The 22,327-nt window shown below is 46.1% G+C and overlaps 1 protein-coding gene across 1 annotated transcript in view; it reads left to right on the top strand.

Annotated features, from left to right (window-relative positions):
• Positions 1-22,327, top strand: part of LOC306923243 (neural-cadherin-like) — a gene marked incomplete at its 3' end in the record, with an annotated part of 255,371 nt that overhangs the window by 126,596 nt on the left and 106,448 nt on the right. Inside the window, exon 6 of the mRNA XM_079501275.1 lies at positions 3,788-4,037. Coding sequence (XP_079357401.1) covers positions 3,788-4,037 — 250 coding nt within the window. The remainder of the gene's footprint in view (positions 1-3,787; positions 4,038-22,327) is intronic.

Genomic DNA, 22,327 nt, shown 5'->3' with positions numbered 1-22,327 from the left:
TGTCTGTCTGGTATGACTGCTGCTGCGGAGCACTATTATCATTGTGTCTGTCTGGTATGACTGCTGCTGTGGAGCACTATTATCATTGTGTCTGTCTGGTATGACTGCTGCTGCGGAGCACTATTATCATTGTGTCTGTCTGGTATGACTGCTGCTGCGGAGCACTATTATCATTATGACTGTCCTGATGTACCGCAAGCGACAACGCGCCGTGCGGCGACGTTGTCCACCCCTCCTATATATTCACTCGCAGAGTCTCTATTTGAGCGAGGTTTTGCTCGAATGTTAGCCAATGACGATGGAATATGAAAAATCAGAGAGATCCTTCTTGATCGCATGACTATATTTTGATAATGTGTACCAATTTGCGTGATGTTTGGAGTAATAGCCAAAAATCCACCCAATAACAGTATTTTATTTTTGTTTTTAATTACCTTTTTAGTAGTCACATAATATGTATCTCCACTATGATTGATCCCCCGACCGTTGAACGGATGGGACAAACACACACACACACACACACACACACACACACACACACACACACACACACACACACACACACACACACACACACACACACACACACACGATCCTTGACATAAAATGTTTGAGAACCATTGATCTAAAATTTAGACATGAGTATGACTCTGTTTAGACGCTAAACTGTGTCATTATTCATTACGTTTGGTTGTGCGGCTCAGCTGTGTTGTTGTCACCAGAAATGGATGCTAGGCCTACTTAACATGACGCTTCAGAGGAACCAATGTGCCACGTCTCTAAACAACATTTATTTGTTTCCTTTCTCCTCACATCATTCCCTCCATGTATCCTCAGTGGGCGGGACTAAGAATGCAAGGAAAGGAAGCAAGTGAGGGATAGCGAGATTTTCATTTAGAGAGTCAGAGACCTGGGACCGCAGCCGAGGAGATTGTTAAAAACATCACCAACAGAACGATGAGTCATTATGGCAAAACGGACCGAGAAGAAGTGCTGATTTAATGCTTGAGCGACTAAAAGTGGATCATGTTAACTCTTATCTGATTAGATAAAGTTTTATGAGATACATTCATTACAGTTTTGACTTTATTCCAAGATTGTTTTTGAATTTTTAAAGTCATGAGCAAGAGCTTCTTTTTAATGATCACATGGATTTGGCAGGCAGGGTTTTGCTCATTATTTTTCAACTGTCGGGTACATTTTCCAGTCAGCACTGCAGGATCCTTGAACTTGAATATGGCCCTATCCCTGTGCCTGAAAATACTCTTAAGATCACAAGTTATCCAGGGAAGATGACTTCCTTTGACTTTGGTACTGTTGAAGGTAACATGTTTACCTATGACTTCACTAAATTCTCAGAATATTCCCAAGCATCATGAAGATTTGTTATTAGTCATGTCATGAATACATTTCAACTCACTCACTCACTCACTCACTCACTCACTCACACTCAAACAACAACCGGTCAAGACACCACACACAGCAGTTTGTCACTGTAACATGCGGTTATGGATATTTGGCTCTTCAAAGTAAGTGTTACACGCAATAAAACCTTGGCAATAATGGCGGCGGGTTAAGTGTTTTAATAGTCGAGTTGATTCTAGTGCATGTGTTCTTACATCCACCATTTCAGCACTCGGGGAGTAATTGCTGATGTGAAAGATTTCCTTCCCATTCTGAACTGCAGCACACATGACGTGATGCCCTTGATGAGCCTGTAGATAAATATTTAGTCAAAGTATACAGAACCGTGCCAAAAAGGTTTTCGTGCATTTGCATTTGCGAGCCCCACATCATGCACGCGCTAGGGGGCTTTCACTTCTACTTGACTAGTTGCATAGTTTACTAGTCGACTAGTTGTTTAAAACTGTGTACATTGGTGACTATAATCTAGCACCTGCACGTGTGTGCATGTATATATGGGCCCCTTTGATCAGAAAACCCACGGCTAATAAAGCCTATTTTCACCACTGACAGTAATGATCACTGAGGCAGTCATAACAATATATTAGTGTAAAATCAGTATCCAGTCAAGCAGTGATGTGTAACACTGGGCTCACTAATGAACTCACTAATGAACTAATGAACTAATTGACATATGCATGTTCATATGTTCAGCTGGTGCAGTTATGTGCTTATTTATGGAGGCGTACTTATTAACATGCAGTGTTACCTACAATTACACTCATGTAATGAGTTGGGGGCAGTGGTTAGATGAGTGTGTTTGTGACCAAAAGGTTCCCAGTTCGATTCCCCAGACCGGCAGGAACAATCTGGGCGGTGAAGTGAATGTTCACCACTTACCCCTCTCCCAACATCGCTGAAGTGCCTTTGAGCAAGGCACTGAACCCTCCTACTACTCAGTGGCCAACAATATAAGACTGTGGTTGTATACTGGGCACTAGTTGCCAGGTTTTTGTGCGTGCGTGCGTGCGTGCGTGCGTGCGTGCGTGCGTGCGTGCGTGCGTGCGTGCGTGCGTGTGTGCGTGTGCGCGCGCCTGATATGTAATATTGGCTTTCACTGGCAGCAAACATGAATGATTCGGATGAGAACCCACAGTTTGATATAATGAAAACGCTGCAGTTTTTATCCACCCAGTGTAATAAAGCGTGGGGTTTTGGCTCAAACTAAGACAAAAAATACAAATAAAAAATTATTTAACGGGTAACGCACCATAAGTCAGAGCGCGGTGGTCACAAGAAAAATTATCCAAAGTGTAAACAAGAAATCCCTCTTACTTTTCATTAGTGTATATCTTTTATGTATTTATTCTTCTGACATCCACTCCTATACTCAACAAACCAGAACAAATACTTCTATTTATTTTCTATCATACTACAAAACATCACATTTTCATCAAATATAGAGGCCCTCTGTTTTGGCCCTCTAGAGACATCACACAATGTTCAGGAAACGAACCTTTTAAATGTGATGGTTTTATCTTTGCATGAAATCTCACAACCCTATTTTTGTGTGAAATCTTCTGTGGATGTTTGGTGCAAGATACTCAAGATAGATGGCCTGCAAAGGTGAATATGCAACCACCTGAAAATAAATATGCTACATTTTCACTAATACAGCTTGTAGAAAGCAGATTCGATACATTGGACTTGATTATTGTGCATTAAAAAAACCTCAAACGATATATTTTATGGGATTTGGGGGTTTTCGGGCATGAAGGGGTTGATATAAATTAGCTAATTAATAATGCATTACTCATAAATCCAATACATTGTGCATATCCACATTCATAAACAATGTAGAAAGCAAAGTATTTTGCATGAAATACCATAAAACTCTATTTTGGGTGGATTTTTAGTGTTTCGGGCATTTAGGGGGTTATTAACAAAAAATGCTCAAGGGATATCACTGGGAACCCTCTTGAATTCTTAAGAGGTGACTCCAAGCTACAAGAATCAGTTGAGAAAACAACTTTTTACGTTCAAGCCACAGCCTTCGGCTCCCGGACTAGAAAACAAACTGCAAAGAAAATAAAAAATAAGGTGCCTTCGGAAATTCTATGAAAATCTGCTCCGCTCTGGTTTTGGCATCATAGAGCGCTCTGATATAAGTTAATTTACAAGATGTCAGCATAGATGATAGCCACTTATTTTGCCATTTTCATCTTTTAAAAATTCATTCGAATTAAAGGCATATTTCTGAACGTGCTGATTTTAATATTTCTCTCTCAGTCTCTCTCTCTCTCTCTCTCTCTCTCTCTCTCTCTCTCTCTCTCTCTCTCTCGCTCTTAATTTTCTCTCTGTTCTTTTCTTTCTGTCCCAACAGTATTGGCCAGTGACTGTGACTCGGGGTCGAACGCTGAGCTGACGTACTACACACTGAGTCCAGACTTCAGCATCTCGGCCCACGGGACCATCTTCCCGGCGGGCCGGCTGGACTACGAGAGGCCCAACCACCTGTATGAGTTTGTGATCATGGCGGTGGACAGCGGGGAGGAGCCTCACTCGGGCACCGCCACCGTGCGTCTGAGGATGGCCAACGTCAACGACGAGCCCCCAGAATTCTCCCAGCCAATGTGAGGATATTTCTCTGTCTGCTCCTTCTCCTTCTTCTCCTTCACCTTTTGGTGTTTTAAAGCATTATGTTATACTTTAGCTATTGCAAAATAGCAGATCTACAAGCTCATAGCGCGCCACTTGGTGGCGCGCTATGAGCTTGTAGGTCTGCTATTTTTGAAAAAGCGTGAAAATGTGGCACAAATCTTTGAATATAATATATTCTTTCAGAAGACTTTTTATTTATTTTGACATCAGGCCTAAATGGGTTCAGATCAGTGGTTACCAAACAGCATGCCGAGGCACACTGGTGTGTTCTGACTCCAGATCAGTGGTTACCAAACAGCATGCCGAGGCACACTGGTGTGTTCTGACTCCAGATCAGTGGTTACCAAACAGCATGCCGAGGCACACTGGTGTGTTCCGAGTCCAGCTGTATCTAGATCAGTGGTTACCAAACAGCATGCCGAGGCACACTGGTGTGTTCTGAGTCCAGCTGTATCTAGATCAGTGGTTACCAAACAGCATGCCGAGGCACACTGGTGTGTTCTGAGTCCAGCTGTATCTAGATCAGTGGTTACCAAACAGCATGCCGAGGCACACTGGTGTGTTCCGAGTCCAGCTGTATCTAGATCAGTGGTTACCAAACAGCATGCCGAGGCACACTGGTGTGTTCTGACTCCAGATCAGTGGTTACCAAACAGCATGCCGAGGCACACTGGTGTGTTCTGAGTCCAGCTGTATCTAGATCAGTGGTTACCAAACAGCATGCCGAGGCACACTGGTGTGTTCCGAGTCCAGCTGTATCTAGATCAGTGGTTACCAAACAGCATGCCGAGGCACACTGGTGTGTTCCGAGTCCAGCTGTATCTAGATCATTGGTTACCAAACAGCATGCCGAGGCACACTGGTGTGTTCCGAGTCCAGCTGTATCTTGTGATTTTGTGACAACCTCATTATCATATTTGTCCTATATCAGTTTATGTGTATTCATTTTTGCAATACGGAGCCAAATTCTATACCCTAGGGGCGGCGGTGGCTCAGGGGTAGAGTGGCTGGATGGTAACCGCAAGGTTGCCAGTTCGAACCCGGGCTCCCCCAGAGTTGGTGTCGAAGTGTCCTTGAGCAAGACACTGAACCCCTAATTTCTCCTGATGTGCTGGTTGGTGCCTTGCATGGTTTCCGCCGCCATCGGTGTGTGAATGTAATGCACAATCTCTGTAAAACGCCTTGGATGAAGGCGCTATATAAATGCACCATTTACCATTTCTATTGTCACGGACCGGCTGACAGTTCATAAAATATTCGGGGGGGTCGCCGCGTGTCATCGTACCAAAACACGTTCTCACGGATGGCAGTTGACTGGGCCCTTTTGGGCAGGCAAGATGTGTGGTCGTCGACCCCCTCTCCCCCCGCACAATCAGAAGCACAAAAGAGGTTTTCAAAGAGATATACCTGCCAGACGAGTAGGATACAAAGGCTGCCTGAAAGGCATGCATTTGCATTCCAATGGGTGATTGAGGGTCGCACAGAGGCCAATCCACTGCCAATCCGCTGCCTGTGTTTGTCCTTTCTTTTTTCTCAGTCGTGTTTTCAAATGGATTTGAAAATACGACGGGAAAACTTGTGATTCCCTTCTCACGTACCAGTGGCACATGTCCGGTCCGCGGACCGGTGGTTGGGAACCTCTGCCCTAAAATATATAGATTTTAACCACTTTTACTAGGGTCTCTATTTTGGGCATGTAATTACAAGTGAACATTTTTGCTATGAATGCAGGTGTGCCTTGAAATGTTGACTTTCTCATTGGTGTGCCATGGGTTACAAACAGTTTGTAACCCACTGGGGGGTCCCCAGTTCAAATGTGATTATTTTGGGGGGTCGAGGAAAAGGTTGAGGAACCACTGATGTAAATTACATTAATGACCTACGTCGTCATGCAAGAGTAGCGAAAATAGCCCAGCTACTGTACATGCTCAAAGTGTCGCAATGTGCGACTGTAGAATGTGTACATCAGCTCTTTTCTATACATTTTGAAGGTGGTTAAGATGAAGTACAAGGTATGCAATGTTTTCGCCTGGCTGCGATGATACAGTATGTATTGTAATTTGTAACACAGTGGTTCTCGGAGCAACCGTATCAAATGTTTTGCCATATTAGGTGATCAACAGTCATCGGCTTCCCTGATTGGCTAACCCAACTGATCGGCTGTGTGGATTGGACAAACGTTACGTGCCATTTGTGCCACTGAACCAATAAAAAGTGATAACACGATCATTACGTCTCCATTGTTTCTCAGAGTGAGGTGTCATAAATTCAATGTTATTTACAGTGTGAGAAATGTTTTGCTGGACGGAACATCTGACTGAAGGAACACCAGGAGCATGTGATTGTGCTGTTGCTGTTGGAGATAAGGTTTACACCTTTGGAAACTTTGTAGAGTTTCCTGATGACGACAAGGATCACATTAGTGTGCACATTTTCAACACAAAGTCTTTACGTTGGAGGAAGTTGACCCCGGTCACACACGGAAGAGGAGAACGCCACCTTGAGGTTCCATCCTCGCGTTTCGGCGACTCAGTTGTGCTGGTTGAAGATGTCATCTACCTCTGGGGAGGTCAACAGAACTACTCGCATGAGTACTGCAACGTCCTTTATGCGTTTGATGTGGACGCCCACAGATGGTTTAAACCCAGGGTTTCTGGATCTGTTCAAGAGGGGAGGGTGAGCCACTCAGCCTGTGTCTTGGGGAAGGACATGTTTATCCATGGAGGAGAAACCAGGACTGGATGCACTAATGACACCTACAAGTTGGACACCGGCACAATGGTCTGGTCTGTAATTAACAATAGAGGAACTCTATTGCCACATGCTTCAGAAGGTCATTCTGCCACCATCATCGGGACAAAGATGTTTGTATTTGGAGGTGATAGAGGTTGGAGGTTTGGAGGTGATGATGAGGAGGATTCGGAGGAGGATGAGGAGGATGAGCCCTACTACAACACCATCAGAGTGTTTGACACAGAGATCAACCTCTGGATGAACACACCTTCTGCACAGCTTCTTCCAGAAGGACGCTGGGGTCATTCAGCCTTTACCTACAATGGAGAGCTCTACATATTGGGTGGCTTCAACAGCCAGTTCCAAACGTGCAATGATCTGTGGAAACTCAACCCAGAGACCTTCTCCTGGAAGAAGGTTGAGCCTAACGGGAAAGGCTCAGATAGATGTGATATGCTGTTGCATGCTGGGAGATTGTGTCATTCTCTTTGCAGGTCACCTGGGCATCTTGGACTTGAGTCCTAGTCTGAAGACGCTGTGCAAGCTAGCGGTCATTCAGCACGGTCTGGATCAGTCTGACCTCCCACACAACATCAGGTGGGAACTGGCAGCCATTGATACCAACATCTTGGACTTGAGTCCTAGTCTGAAGACGCTGTGCAAGCTAGCGGTCATTCAGCACGGTCTGGATCAGTCTGAGCTCCCACACAACATCAGGTGGGAACTGGCAGCCATGGATACCAACGGCAAGTGAAAACAAAGTCCACAAACAAAGTATGGCCCAAATGGAACAGATTCATAATCCACAGACCACCTGAACACAGTCCATACAACTGAAGCATGAACTCATGCTGAGACTAGGTGGCGCTCTTGGCTAACCTTTGAGTCACTGTTGAACCCTCAGCCATATATAGAAACACCTGCCTCAAAGCAGACCAGAGGTAGAAAACTGTCGTTCCCTGATGTCATCGCTAGGGACACATGCATCAGTAAGCAGGAACTGGGGGTGGCAATGAAGGACCGGGAAGTCTGGCGTGGCATTGTGGAATCCATGATCTCGACCACGGTCGAAAAATGGTGATGACCATATAGAAACAGGGAGTCATGTGATCGCTACAAACAGCAGCCGTCTTCTCCAATTGAGCGTCACACACAGTCCCGCCCCCTTTCATGACGACGACAGGCCCAGGGAATAATTAGACATTTGGAACAAAGCCAACTCGGATCGTGACCGTTTTTGGGCCGAACAAATAATTAGAAGGAGAAAACGTTTTTTTTTTGTTTTTCTTTTATTTTCCTTTTCTCACCACAGTGTTATGAGTGCAAATAGGACGCTAATATCAACCGTAATCAATTGATATTAAAAAAGGCGTCCAAAGGTGATGTCGGCGAAAAATGAGTTAAAGGGATAGTATGAAATACTTGCCTCTGTGTTGTAGCCACGCTTAACCCATTTTGGACTGAGGCCGATTCTAAGGTGGCTTTTAGACGAGGATGGTGTTCATAAGAAACGGCAAAATAAAGTATCGTTTGCTGGGGTCCTTTTAGACGAGAAGGGTGTTCTCAGGAGGTGAAAACGCATCAAAGTGAAACCACCTCCCAGAGTGGAAATCTTTGAGAACGCCGTTTTATCCCTTCTCCGTGTAAACAGGCAAAACGGTGAATCCGCAAAACTTATGACATCATGGCTCACGTTGGCTCGCAGCGCATATATTATTACATTGATGCATAATTATGATATAATGGCGTTCCTGAACAAGCCTCCCTCCTCGCCTACAAAGCGCTGCTCATCAGTGATGGTGAATGTAAAACCATGATGTAAATAAAATGCCTTAATTGTGATAGGTGGCAGCCGCGGCAGCAGCGTTTATGTAGCTTAATGTATTATAAAATATATAACCATCCCGTGGCGTGCTCTGCCTGCATGCTCTGGGCTGTCTGTCACTACCATCACCCTCCCTGTGAATGAAAATAAAAATCCAGTCCCCTCCCCAGGTGATTAAACAAAAAGGAATCACCCTCCCCTATTAACCTATTAATTAACATCACATTTACCTCAGTATTATTTATTCCTAACTTTAATCTGGTAGCGTTCTTAATATATGAGAAAATAAAGTGACCGCAAAAATCGCGAAAAACTGTCTACTGTGAGGTTTGAACTCACGGCCAATGCGTACAATGGTCTCGTAGTCTAACACCTAACACAGCAAGCTATGTAAGTCATTGAAAAGTGGGGGTTGCAGTGTGTAGTTGTAGTGTGTGTTGTAGTGTGATTGACACGGGGAACAATGAAACTGTTGCGTGAAGGGGGAGCTGGCTCTTCTTCTTGTACATAACGTGGGTGACTGGTCTATTTGGCAGCCCGTTACCGCCACCTAGCGATATTATAGCGTTTTCATAAAGTGTGCGTTCTCGTGTAAAGGGTCAATAAAAAATGAGAACGCAACGGGACTTTGCCGTTTTATCTGGAGATGGTCGCCGTCTAAAAGAGGCCTAAAAATGCATTGAAAACCTGACCTGCCACAGTCACACACAATGTCCTCGTCCATTTGAAAAGCCCCATTTTGCGAGAGTGGCTTTTTCTCACCCAACACCAGATCTTAATCTATTTAAGCATTTCCACACTGCGTAGGTTGAGTCTGCTCCAGGGGGCAGTGCCTCGCTAGCCTTTAACTCCATCGTTGTAGCTGGTGGGAGGTCATGAAAGGAGCGTCCACGTCGCGGCCCTGGGAGTATTGACGAGATCGACAAGATACTGCTAATCCTTTCACCACTACAAGCAACAGTTACAAGTCAGTGGTTAAAATAACATCATGAAAAACTCTGAAAGGATTACATTTTGCCATATTAGGAGATCAACAGTCATCGGCTTCCCTGATTGGCTAACCCAACTGATCGGCTGTGTGGATTGGACAAACGTTACGTGCCATTTGTGCCACTGAACCAATAAATAGTGATAACACGATCATTACGTCTCCATTGTTTCTCAGAGTGAGGTGTCATAAATTCAATGTTATTTACAGTGTGAGAAATGTTTTGCCGGACGGTACATCTGACTGAAGGAACACCAGGAGCATGTGATTGTGCTGTTGCCGTTGGAGAGAAGGTTTACACCTTTGGAACCTTTGTAGAGTTCCCTGATGACGACAAGGATCACATTAGTGTGCACATTTTCAACACAAAGTCTTTACGTTGGAGGAAGTTGACCCCGGTCACACACGGAAGAGGAGAACGCCCCCTTGAGGTTCCATCCTCGTGCTCCGGCCACTCAGTTGTGCTGGTTGAAGATGTCATCTACCTCTGGGGAGGTCGTCAGAACTACTCGCATGAGTACTGCAACGTCCTTTATGCGTTTGATGTGGGCGCCCACAGATGGTTTAAATCCAGGGTTTCTGGGTCTGTTCCAGAGGGGAGGGAGCACCACTCAGCCTGTGTCTTGGGGAAGGACATGTTTATCCATGGAGGAGAAACCTGGACTGGATGCACTAATGACACCTACAAGTTGGACACCGGCACAATGGTCTGGTCTGTAATTAACAATAGAGGAACTCTATTGCCACATGCTTCAGAAGGTCATTCTGCCACCATCATCGGGACAAAGATGTTTGTATTTGGAGGTGATAGAGGTTGGAGGTTTGGAGGTGATGATGAGGAGGATTCGGAGGAGGATTCGGAGGATAAGCCCTACTACAACACCATCAGAGTGTTTGACACAGAGATCAACCTCTGGATGAACACACCTTCTGCACAGCTTCTTCCAGAAGGACGCTGGGGTCATTCAGCCTTTACCTACAATGGAGAGCTCTACATATTGGGTGGCTTCAACAGGCAGTTCCAGACGTGCAATGATCTGTGGAAACTCAACCCAGAGACCTTCTCCTGGAAGAAGGTTGAGCCTAACGGGAAAGGCCCGTCTAAGATAGATGCCATATGCTGTTGCATGCTGGGAGATTGTGTCATTCTCTTTGCAAGTCACCTGGACATCTTGGACTTGAGTCCTAGTCTGAAGACGCTGTGCAAGCTAGCGGTCATTCAGCACGGTCTGGATCAGTCTGACCTCCCACACAACATCAGGTGGGAACTGGCAGCCATGGATACCAACATCTTGGACTTGAGTCCTAGTCTGAAGACGCTGTGCAAGCTAGCGGTCATTCAGCACGGTCTGGATCAGTCTGAGCTCCCACACAACATCAGGTGGGAACTGGCAGCCATGGATACCAACGGCAAGTGAAAACAAAGTCCACAAACAAAGTATGGCCCAAATGGAACAGATTCATAATCCACAGACCACCTGAATACAGCCCATAATGTGTGTCTGTATTTCACTGATTCATAATCCACAGACCACCTGAACAGTCCATACAACTGAAGCATGAACTCATGCTGAGACTAGGTGGCGCTCTTGGCTAACCTTTGAGTCACTGTTGAACCCTCAGCCATATATAGAAACACCTGCCTCAAAGCAGGCCAGGGGTAGAAAACTGTCGTTCCCTGATGTCATCGCTAGGGACACATGCATCAGTAAGCAGGAACTGAGGGTGGGAATGAAGGACCGGGAAGTCTGGCGTGGCATTGCGGAATCCATGATCTCGACCACGGTCGAAAAATGATGATGATTACATAGAAACAGGGAGTCATGTGATCGCTACAAACAGCAGCCGTCTTCTCCAATTGAGCGTCACAGACAGTCCCGCCCCCTTTCATGACGACGACAGGCCCAGGGAATAATTAGACATATGGAACAAAGCCAACTCTGATCGTGACCGTTTTTGGGCCGAACAAATAATTAGAAGGAGAAAACGTTTTTTTTTGTTTTTCTTTTCTTTTCCTTTTCTCACCGCAGTGTATTGAGTGCAAATAGGACGCTAATATCAACCGTAATTAATTGATATTAAATAAGGCGTCCAAAGGCGATGTCGGCGAAAAATGAGTTAAAGGGATAGTATGAAATACTTGCCTCTGACGTCCCCGGACCCCATCAAAGCCCCCTTAGGTCCCCGACCCCATCAAAGCCCCCTGAGGTCCCCGGACCCCATCAAAGCCCTCTGAGGTCCCCGACGACCCCATCAAAGCACCCTGAGGTCCCCGACCCCATCAAAGCACCCTGAGGTCCCCGACCCCATCAAAGCCCCCTGAGGTCCCCGGACCCCATCAAAGCACCCTGAGGTCCCCGACCCCATCGAAGCCCCCTGAGGTCCCCGGACCCCACGTTGAGAACTGCTGCCAAAACTGGGCGTCCTTGAAATTAAAAAAAGTTTGAGAATCACTGACTTAGCGGACAATGCCAAAACCTGTTATTTCTTATATCCGTCATCCTACCCTACCCACCCCCCCCCCCCCCCCTGGAGCAGGTCGTTGAAGACCCTGACAGTATGTGTCTTTCAAAGAACGCCACAGCCATCCAGTAATGGAGGTCAGGCAGAACATTGACATTATTGTCAACCGTGAAAATACTGGCTTAATATCAAATGCCAGCTAATTAAACTTTGGGATAGGAGTATATTACCTCCTCAGCTCTCACTGAATACTAAAACAGTTTCAATCAACAGTCTAGTCAAGGTGTTCAATTATCAAGGGCAACCAATACAAAAGTGATACTAAATTTCCCTGACGTTTCCCTCCCTTATTTTAGCTCTCATTCATTGAAGATTGAAATCCTGGCATAAGTCAATTATATGAGCGAGTGAAACATCTAATTTTTCTCTCCTCAACCACATTGCGAGATCCGTGCATATACTTCTTCATGCTTCCTACTTAAGGTGATCATTTAGTGCTAATATCATCGATGTTGGATGGAATCCTTTTAAGTCCAAATCCATCCATCCATCCATCTTCAACCGCTTATCCGTAGTCGGGTCGCAGGGGCAACAGCTCCACCAGAGTGCTCCAGACTTCCCTCTCCAGAGCAACATTAGTGACTTCCTCCTGTTCCTCCGGATTCCGAGACGTTCCAAGGCCAGTGAGTCGATGTATTTCCTCCAACTGCGCCTTGGTCTGCCCCGGGGTCTCCTCCCAGTGGGACGTGTGTCGAGGACCTCCCTAGGGAGGCGCCCGAGAAGCATCCTAACCAGATGCCCGAACCACCTCAGCTGACTCCTTTCCAGGCGAAGGAGCAGTGCTTCTACTTCGAGTCTCTCTCGTGTGACTGAACTTCTCACCCTATCTCTAAGGGAGATGCCATTATCTGTGTTCCAATGGATCCTATGTGGTTATTACTTATTCACAAGCCCTTTAATACTTTTCATTTGTTAAATATTTATAAAAAGAAAAACACAGCACTTTCAACTTTCTTTCAACTTTATTTTTATTGCGAAAAAAAAAGCTCTTCTACAAGCTCACAACTTGAGATGCAAATAAGAATGAATATGGTAAATTGTTGCATTTATATAGTGCTTTTATCCAAAGTGCATTTTATAGATTGTGCATTATTACATTCACCCACCCATACACACGTTCATACACACCAATGGCAGAGGAAACCATGTAAGGCCAACCTGCACATCAGGGGCTTCAATATGAAATATACAAAAAGGTGAAATATGGAGATACAGGGTTTCAACAATCCGCTGCACACATACCAGCCGGGTGGGAAAATGATCTCTTTAGCCTAAAGACAAAGTTTATAGAGTGAACTAATCATCAAGATGGGAAAATGGCGGAGAGAGAGAGAGAGAGAGAGAGAGATACATTGGACCGGCAGACAGCCTTTAAAATGAAACGGTACTTCAACTCAATTTGCTCTGTGTGGACTTGTGGTTATTATACTAAGAAAACACTTTACCTATCAATTATATAAAATGCAGATTTAAGTATTATGAACCACAGACCGACACTGAGACCCCTGTGGACTAAAATAAAATACACTACAAATTGCTGTTCTATTATGCAAATATGATACGATCATAAAGACATAGTAGTGCTATGATTAGACCAAAATTGTGCGTGCGTGCGTTCGTGTGTGTGTGTGTGGGTCTTCGTGTGTGACTCGTGCGCACACGTGTGGAGTTGCATGGGTGTCGGGTTGAGTTGGAGGCTTATTAACTTTGCGTCGCTGATTCAGGGTTTACAGAATAAAGACACATGTCTCACACCAGGAGCAGTGAAGACACATGTCTCACACCAGGAGCAGTGAAGACACATGTCTCACACCAGGAGCAGTGAAGACACATGTCTCACACCAGGAGCAGTGAAGACACATGTCTCACACCAAGAGCAGTGAAGACACATGTCTCACACCAGGAGCAGTGAAGACACATGTCTCACACCAGGAGCAGTGAAGACACATGTCTCACACCAGGAGCAGTGAAGACACATGTCTCACACCAAGAGCAGTCACGCGGGTGTTTACATTACTGTATGCACCAGAGGCGTATCTACAATAAGGCGAGGGCAGGCGTCCGCCTGTCCAAATCCATTTCTGGCCTGGACAAAATCCATACAATGAGAAAAAAAGAGGACAAAAACAAGACCTGAGAACTATTAATGGACAGCTGATTGGCCGTTGCGGTAGAGCGCGACCCTCAATCACCCATTGGAATGTAAATGCATGCTTTTCAGCCTTTGTATCCTACTCGTCTGGCAAGTATATCTCTTTGAAAACCTTTAGTGCTACAATTTTGTGCGCGGAGACGACAATTAACACATGATCTTGCCTGCCCAAAACGTAATTCCTGGATACGCCACTGGTATGCACATACAGTATATGCAGTAGAGGTGCTTATAATACATCACAGTGCAGGTAGTGCAGCGCGCGCCGCGCTCGGGAATCATTAGTTGATTTGACCCCCAATCCAACCCATTGATGCTGAGTGCCAAGCAGGGAGGCATTGGGTCCCATTTTTACAGTCTTTGGTATGACCCGGCCGGGGATCGAACCCCGACCTCCCAGTTTCAGGGCGGACACTCTAACCACAAGGCCACTGTCTGGTATAACAACAGTACACACACACACACACACAGAGACTTGGTGCATTTATACGTGCACGTCTCTCAACGTATTTGACCGTTCACAAATGAATGCCACTACCTGTTTAGTCCAAGGTATTTGATCACAGCTATCGTGATATTTTGAATCTGTCAGTATTGGGCAGTTCTTCTGTCTGTGCCAATCAGCCACCGCTGTAACACCGGTCTATAAAGGTTCTTCTGTCTGTGCCAATCAGCCATACTGCTGTAACACCGGTCCATAAAGGGCAACTCAATACATTTGACTAGAGGTGTTAATCACAGTCATCTGACATCAATACAATAATGTCACTGGCATAAATCAGCCGAAGCCACTGTGCCTCTTTGTTCCGGCAGCGTGCAGCAATGCTGCTAACACAGTGTTCCCTCCACTGTTCAATGCTGCTAACACAGCGTTCCCTCCACTGTTCAATGCTGCTAACACAGTGTTCCCTCCACTGTTCAATGCTGCTAACACAGCGTTCCCTCCACTGTTCAATGCTGCTAACACAGCGTTCCCTCCACTGTTCAATGCTGCTAACACAGCGTTCCCTCCACTGTTCAATGCTGCTAACACAGTGTTCCCTCCACTGTTCAATGCTGCTAACACAGCGTTCCTTCCACTGTTCAATGCTGCTAACACAGCGTTCCCTCCACTGTTCAATGCTGCTAACACAGCGTTCCTTCCACTGTTCAATGCTGCTAACACAGCGTTCCCTCCACTGTTCAATGCTGCTAACACAGTGTTCCCTCCACTGTTCAATGCTGCTAACACAGCGTTCCCTCCACTGTTCAATGCTGCTAACACAGCGTTCCCTCCACTGTTCAATGCTGCTAACACAGTGTTCCTTCCACTGTTCAATGCTGCTAACACAGCGTTCCCTCCACTGTTCAATGCTGCTAACACAGTGTTCCCTCCACTGTTCAATGCTGCTAACACAGTGTTCCCTCCACTGTTCAATGCTGCTAACACAGCGTTCCCTCCACTGTTCAATGCTGCTAACACAGCGTTCCCTCCACTGTTCAATGCTGCTAACACAGCGTTCCCTCCACTGTTCAATGCTGCTAACACAGTGTTCCCTCCACTGTTCAATGCTGCTAACACAGCGTTCCTTCCACTGTTCAATGCTGCTAACACAGCGTTCCCTCCACTGTTCAATGCTGCTAACACAGTGTTCCCTCCACTGTTCAATGCTGCTAACACAGCGTTCCCTCCACTGTTCAATGCTGCTAACACAGTGTTCCCTCCACTGTTCAATGCTGCTAACACAGCGTTCCCTCCACTGTTCAATGCTGCTAACACAGCGTTCCCTCCACTGTTCAATGCTGCTAACACAGCGTTCCCTCCACTGTTCAATGCTGCTAACACAGTGTTCCCTCCACTGTTCAATGCTGCTAACACAGTGTTCCCTCCACTGTTCAATGCTGCTAACACAGTGTTCCCTCCACTGTTCAATGCTGCTAACACAGCGTTCCCTCCACTGTTCAATGCTGCTAACACAGCGTTCCCTCCACTGTTCAATGCTGCTAACACAGCGTTCCCTCCACTGTTCAATGCTGCTAACACAGCGTTCCCTCCACTGTTCAATGCTGCTAACACAGCGTTCCTTCCACTGTTCAATGCTGCTAACACAGTGTTCCCTCCACTGTTCAATGCTGCTAACACAGCGTTCCCTCCACTGTTCAATGCTGCTAACACAGCGTTCCCTCCACTGTTCAATGCTGCTAACACAGTGTTCCCTCCACTGTTCAATGCTGCTAACACAGCGTTCCCTCCACTGTTCAATGCTGCTAACACAGTGTTCCCTCCACTGTTCAATGCTGCTAACACAGTGTTCCCTTCACTGTTCAATGCTGCTAACACAGCGTTCCCTCCACTGTTCAATGCTGCTAACACAGCGTTCCCTCCACTGTTCAATGCTGCTAACACAGTGTTCCCTCCACTGTTCAATGCTGCTAACACAGCGTTCCCTCCACTGTTCAATGCTGCTAACACAGCGTTCCCTCCACTGTTCAATGCTGCTAACACAGCGTTCCCTCCACTGTTCAATGCTGCTAACACAGCGTTCCCTCCACTGTTCAATGCTGCTAACACAGCGTTCCCTCCACTGTTCAATGCTGCTAACACAGCGTTCCCTCCACTGTTCAATGCTGCTAACACAGCGTTCCCTCCACTGTTCAATGCTGCTAACACAGCGTTCCCTCCACTGTTCAATGCTGCTAACACAGCGTTCCCTCCACTGTTCAATGCTGCTAACACAGCGTTCCCTCCACTGTTCAATGCTGCTAACACAGCGTTCCCTCCACTGTTCGCTAATGGCTTCGGCTGTGAAATATAGTCGAAAACATACTGTGCATTCTCTGCCTTTTCATAAATTGTGCATGAATGAATGAATCAGATAGACTTTAGTGTCACACCTTATAAATACTTTACAGTAAAAAGACGGGCAAACTATACATTTGGGCTCTACTAGTCTGAAGAGACCTGGCCGAATAATAACAACAGAATAAAACAAACATAATTGCTATATAAAAAGGGCCGGGTAACACACCTAATTAAAGCTAAAAGATAAATAAAAGCTGATAAAGTGTGTGTGTGTGCGTGTGCATGTGCATGTGTGTGTGCGCATGCGCGTGTGTGCGTGCGTGCGTGCGTGCGTGCGTGTGTGCGTCAGAGAGAAAGATTTTTACTTGGTCCTTGTTCAAAAGTCTGATTGCTTGATGAAAGAAGGTACTGTAGCAGGCGATGCACGCTGACACACACACAGGATGTGTGTCAGACAGTGTGTTTTGCAGCGCATGGTGAAAGGGTGAGCAGTTACCCGTCACTCTAAACCGCTGCCTTTATTCCCTCAATTGAGTCGACACCTTGTCCTGTCAGTCATGTGTCAGCGGCCTTCACCGTGGCGGTGGTGGTGAACCAACCCCTCTGCCAGCCCAGCCGCCCGTGTTTCAGTTGTAACGTCTCAGTCTCGGTGGACGGACAGACACAGAGGACAAGGCTGAGAGATGGACAGGTGGGGAAGTGGCAGTGTCCACTTGCCAAATAACAATCCAGACAAACCACATCGGCGTCTAGTCAACACGACGTGGTGTTTGTCGATGCGTACTGTTACTGAGGTGGAGTGTATGCCTGTCCGGCACAGCAGCCAGAGGGGGAGGGGGCATATGAGCTGGTGTGGAGCAGAGGCAGCAAGGTTGGATATTGAGGGGCTGGAAATCATCCCGGTCGCGTGGTTCATGTAACTCGTGTGTCACTGTGAAGGCCGTAGACTACAATGCGCCATTGGACTGGCCCCATGAAGTGAACGGAGTTGGCGTAACTCGGCAAAGTGGTGACGATTTTGACGTAGGCTGGTGGTCTTGCGCAATAATGTGTTCTTTCATATAAATGGGTATTGTACTGTAAATATGACAGTTGCATGGATGCAAAGTAGTGGTTGATGTCTGGACAGGCATGCTGTTGGTGTTGTGCTTGATGGTGAGATGTGTGCAAACGGTGTGGTTTGGTAGGAGAAGGCGGACAAAGGATGGGGTGTTGCGCTGGCTATTAGTGTGGCAGGAGATTCCACTCTTACGTTCTTAGGTTATGTACGTACAGTATGATTCATGATAACTACTTTTGTATGTACTGTATATGATGTGCCATGCTTTTATGTTCTTGCTTAATGTAAGTCGCTCAGATTTAAGAGCGCCTGCTAAATGCCTAAATTGTAAATTGTAGTCAACACCAACTCGGGACTCCTTAATCGCTGCACTCCACAATCTCCTATCATCCATCAGGGTCTTGAGCTCCACAGTGTTGTTACCTAAGCCACGGGTTCCCAAAGTGGGGTCCGGGGACCCCTAGGGGTATACCTAGCTCAAGTAGAGATATAAGGAACCAAATGCACCCTTATGGGTCTGTAACTCAGAGAGTGTACAAATGTACACATTTGTACACTTACTGAGTTAAATTAACAGTGGTTTTACAATATAAATTGGGGTACCAGAGATAGAAATGCCATTAAATCGGGGGTCCGTAGCATAATGCGTGTGAATTTTGGGGTTCCATGAAATGAACATGTTTCGGAATCACTGCTACAGCCGTAAAAATCCTCCCTTATCGGGGTCACTGGAATATGTTTTCAAATGGGGGGTCCGTGGCCTAATAAATGTTGATTTGGGGGTCCTTAGGTCAGTGGTTTGGGAACCACTGACCTAAGCTGTCGCAGTGCAGTGCATCTACGTATAGGTGGTTGCCTTTCCCTAGCTTTGCAGCACTGGGTTGGCAAACAATAGGTAACATAATTAATTTAAAACGAAGATAACAGAGAAGAAAAAACTATTACAAACTAACAACACAAAAACTGATAAAAGGCAAAAGCCACCAAGAAAAAGCTTTAACATAAAAGTATATGCTTTCAAAAGTGATTTAAAAAAAGACACTGATGTTGCTAAGCCTCAGCTCCTCGGGCACGCCATTCCAAAGCCTGGGTGTCCGGACTGCAGAAGCCTGATCGGCCCTGGGTAATGAGGCAAGACATGGGGACTTCCAGGAGAGCCGTACCCGAGGATCTAAGGCAGTGCCCAGGCTCATAGGGGGTCAGCATGTCTTTGATGTAGCTAGGGGCCAATCCGTGCCATACCAGGCTTTAAAGGTTATCAGTACAAATGTTACAAATCTTAGAGTTAGTAGTCTGGCAGTGGCAGCTGAATTCTATACCAGATGTAGGCAGGAAATAGCCTTTTTTTTTGAGTGGTGCAACCACTCCAAGGAACAGCAATGTCCGTGTTAACCTATGTGTGTGACTATGAGTAGCAGTAGGGACAAAAGTGGCGCTGTTGTGCCAGAAACAGAGAGAGAGAGATAGTGCTGCACTGTTGCCTGATAATGAGAGACAGAGAGAGAGAGGGGGGGGGGGGGGGGGGGGGGAGTTGCACCACTCAGTTCACACAGGTGTGATTTTCTTTTTTTACAGAGGCCAGAGTATAAGGAGTTACAGTTTTATAACAAGATGAAATGAAAGCATGGATTACCTTTTTTTGAGGTCAGCTGACATTGTACTTCAGTACATGTGCTTTCCACCACGGCCCGGGACAGAGCGACAGTGACCCGTGGACTGGACTGGTGTTTGGATACACAGGAGAGGAGTGGCAGGCATGAGCTTGTAGATCTGCTATTTTTCAACAGCTAAAGCATAACATAATGCTAACACCAAAAGGGGTGTTAGCCCCTTTTGGTGAGCAAAGCAGGGCCAAAAATAGCCCACCTACAGGTACGTGAGAGACATCCAAGTAGGCCGCAGCAGGTGCACAGCGCCACGCCTAATGCCTGATTTATTCTCCGTCACACGACTGCATATACAGTTACTCGCTGGAAGCTCACATCGGGTTGTGGCTGCAGAGCTTGGAGATTTTTCGACATGTGACACCATCGTATTATGAAGTACAAATCGGGCGTAACAACATTGATGAAATAAGGGTTCACAGTTCACAGTGTCCGACCTTTTATGAAGAAAAGAGGCTGCCTATAGCTCAGTGCTTCTCAAACCTTTTCAAAGCCAAGGACCCCCAAATTAATTTGTATTTGACCGTGGACCCCCATCAGAATTTATATTGAAGAAATTCAACATTATTCAACATTTTCCTTTTTGAGGCGCGCTAGCCCCTCCTATATACAGGTTTAATGTTTGTTTTTAGTTCAATGTTTGTTTTAAAAATGCCATTGACAATGAAGGGATAATGTACGTCATCTTGTCCCTAACAAAACATTAAATGCCATTAACAATAAAGAGACTTTTGTTTTGACACCGTTTGTTTTACATCACCATTACATCACCTAATCATAGCAACATGAGTTAGACTTTAATATATTAGCGCCCCTCACTTCACACGGGTGTGATTTTATTTTTTTTATTTTTTATTTTTTTAAATAGCAGATGCGAGCTGCACTGCGAGCACTGTGAGCTTGTTGTTTTTGCTGTTTTTGAATAGCCAACATATAAATGGATAAAGCGGCTAAAATGATTGTGATGCTGTATTAACTATACTTTTGACCCCCTGGAAGCCCAGGAGTCTCCAGCCTAGCTTATTGACCCCCTGGAAGCCCGGGAGTCTCCAGCCTAGCTTATTGACCCCCTGGAAGCCCGGGAGTCTCCAGCCAGCCTAGCTTATTGACCCCCTGGAAGCCTGGGAGTCTCCAGCCAGCCTAGCTTATTGACCCCCTGGAAGCCCAGAGTCTCCAGCCAGCCTAGCTTATTGACCCCCTGGAAGCCCAGAGTCTCCAGCCAGCCTAGCTTATTGACCCCCTGGAAGCCCGGGAGTCTCCAGCCAGCCTAGCTTATTGACCCCCTGGAAGCCCAGAGTCTCCAGCCAGCCTAGCTTATTGACCCCCTGGAAGCCCAGAGTCTCCAGCCAGCCTAGCTTATTGACCCCCTGGAAGCCCAGAGTCTCCAGCCAGCCTAGCTTATTGACCCCCTGGAAGCCCAGAGTCTCCAGCCAGCCTAGCTTATTGACCCCCTGGAAGCCCAGAGTCTCCAGCCAGCCTAGCTTATTCAGATGGAAATGAAGAAAAGGGGCTGTCGCCAAAACAGCACTGGTGGGGCCTGTTTGTTGGACATTTCTGAACGTACTGTACTGTACTGTACTGTACTGTACTGTACTGTACTGTACTGTACTGTACTGTACTGTACTGTACTGTACTGTACTGTACTGTACTGTATTAGACCGTTCCTCACCCAGGAGTCAGCCCAGCTCCTAATCCAGACAACAGTCTTGTCAAAACTTGACTATTGTAACTCCCTCCTTACTGGCCTACCGGCATGTGCACTTAAGCCCCTCCAAATGATCCAAAATGCCGCAGCCCGCTTGGTCTTCAACCAGCCAAAATTCTCACATGTCACCCCCCTTCTCCGCTCCCTCCATTGGCTCCCGGTCGCTGCCCGCACAGAATACAAAACTCTGATGCTGGCATTCAAAGCAACCAAAGGCATGGCCCCCCCATATCTCACAAGTATGATCGTACCCTACAAACCCTCCCGCGCACTCAGATCAGCCAACGCAGGGAAGCTGGAGGTACCTTCACTAAAAACGCCGGGACAACGCTCCACATGTCCCAAACTCTTCTCCCTTCTGGCTCCAAAACTATGGAATGCACTTCCCATCACAGTCAGAACTGCAGCCTCACTCCCAATCTTCCGCCGTAGTCTGAAAACCCACCTCTTCAGACTCCACCATGGCCCGTAGCACTTGCCCTAGCCTAGCCCCTTAGATAGCACATTATGTAGACTTAGATAGTATTTTAAACAGACTTATAGCTTGTTACGTAGACAGCTCTAGAATTGCACTTTATGTAGTCATAGCACTTTATAGTACACATGTATACGTAGACAGCTCTAGAATTGCCCTTTATGTAGTCATAGCACTTTATAGTACACATGTATAATATATTATATAGTATAGTATGTATAGTTTACATAGATACTCCACTGTTACGTTCTTAGTCTAGGCATGATTCATGATAACTACTTTTTATATATGTGATGTATGCCATGCTTTTGTTATTGCTTAATGTAAGTCGCTCTGGATTAAGAGCGTCTGCTAA

This window comes from Electrona antarctica, assembly GCF_951216825.1.
Source record: "Electrona antarctica genome assembly, chromosome: 5".
NCBI classification, from domain to species: domain Eukaryota; kingdom Metazoa; phylum Chordata; class Actinopteri; order Myctophiformes; family Myctophidae; genus Electrona; species Electrona antarctica.
Note: the sequence above shows the minus strand (reverse complement) of the source record. Positions and strands in the feature narration are given on the sequence as shown.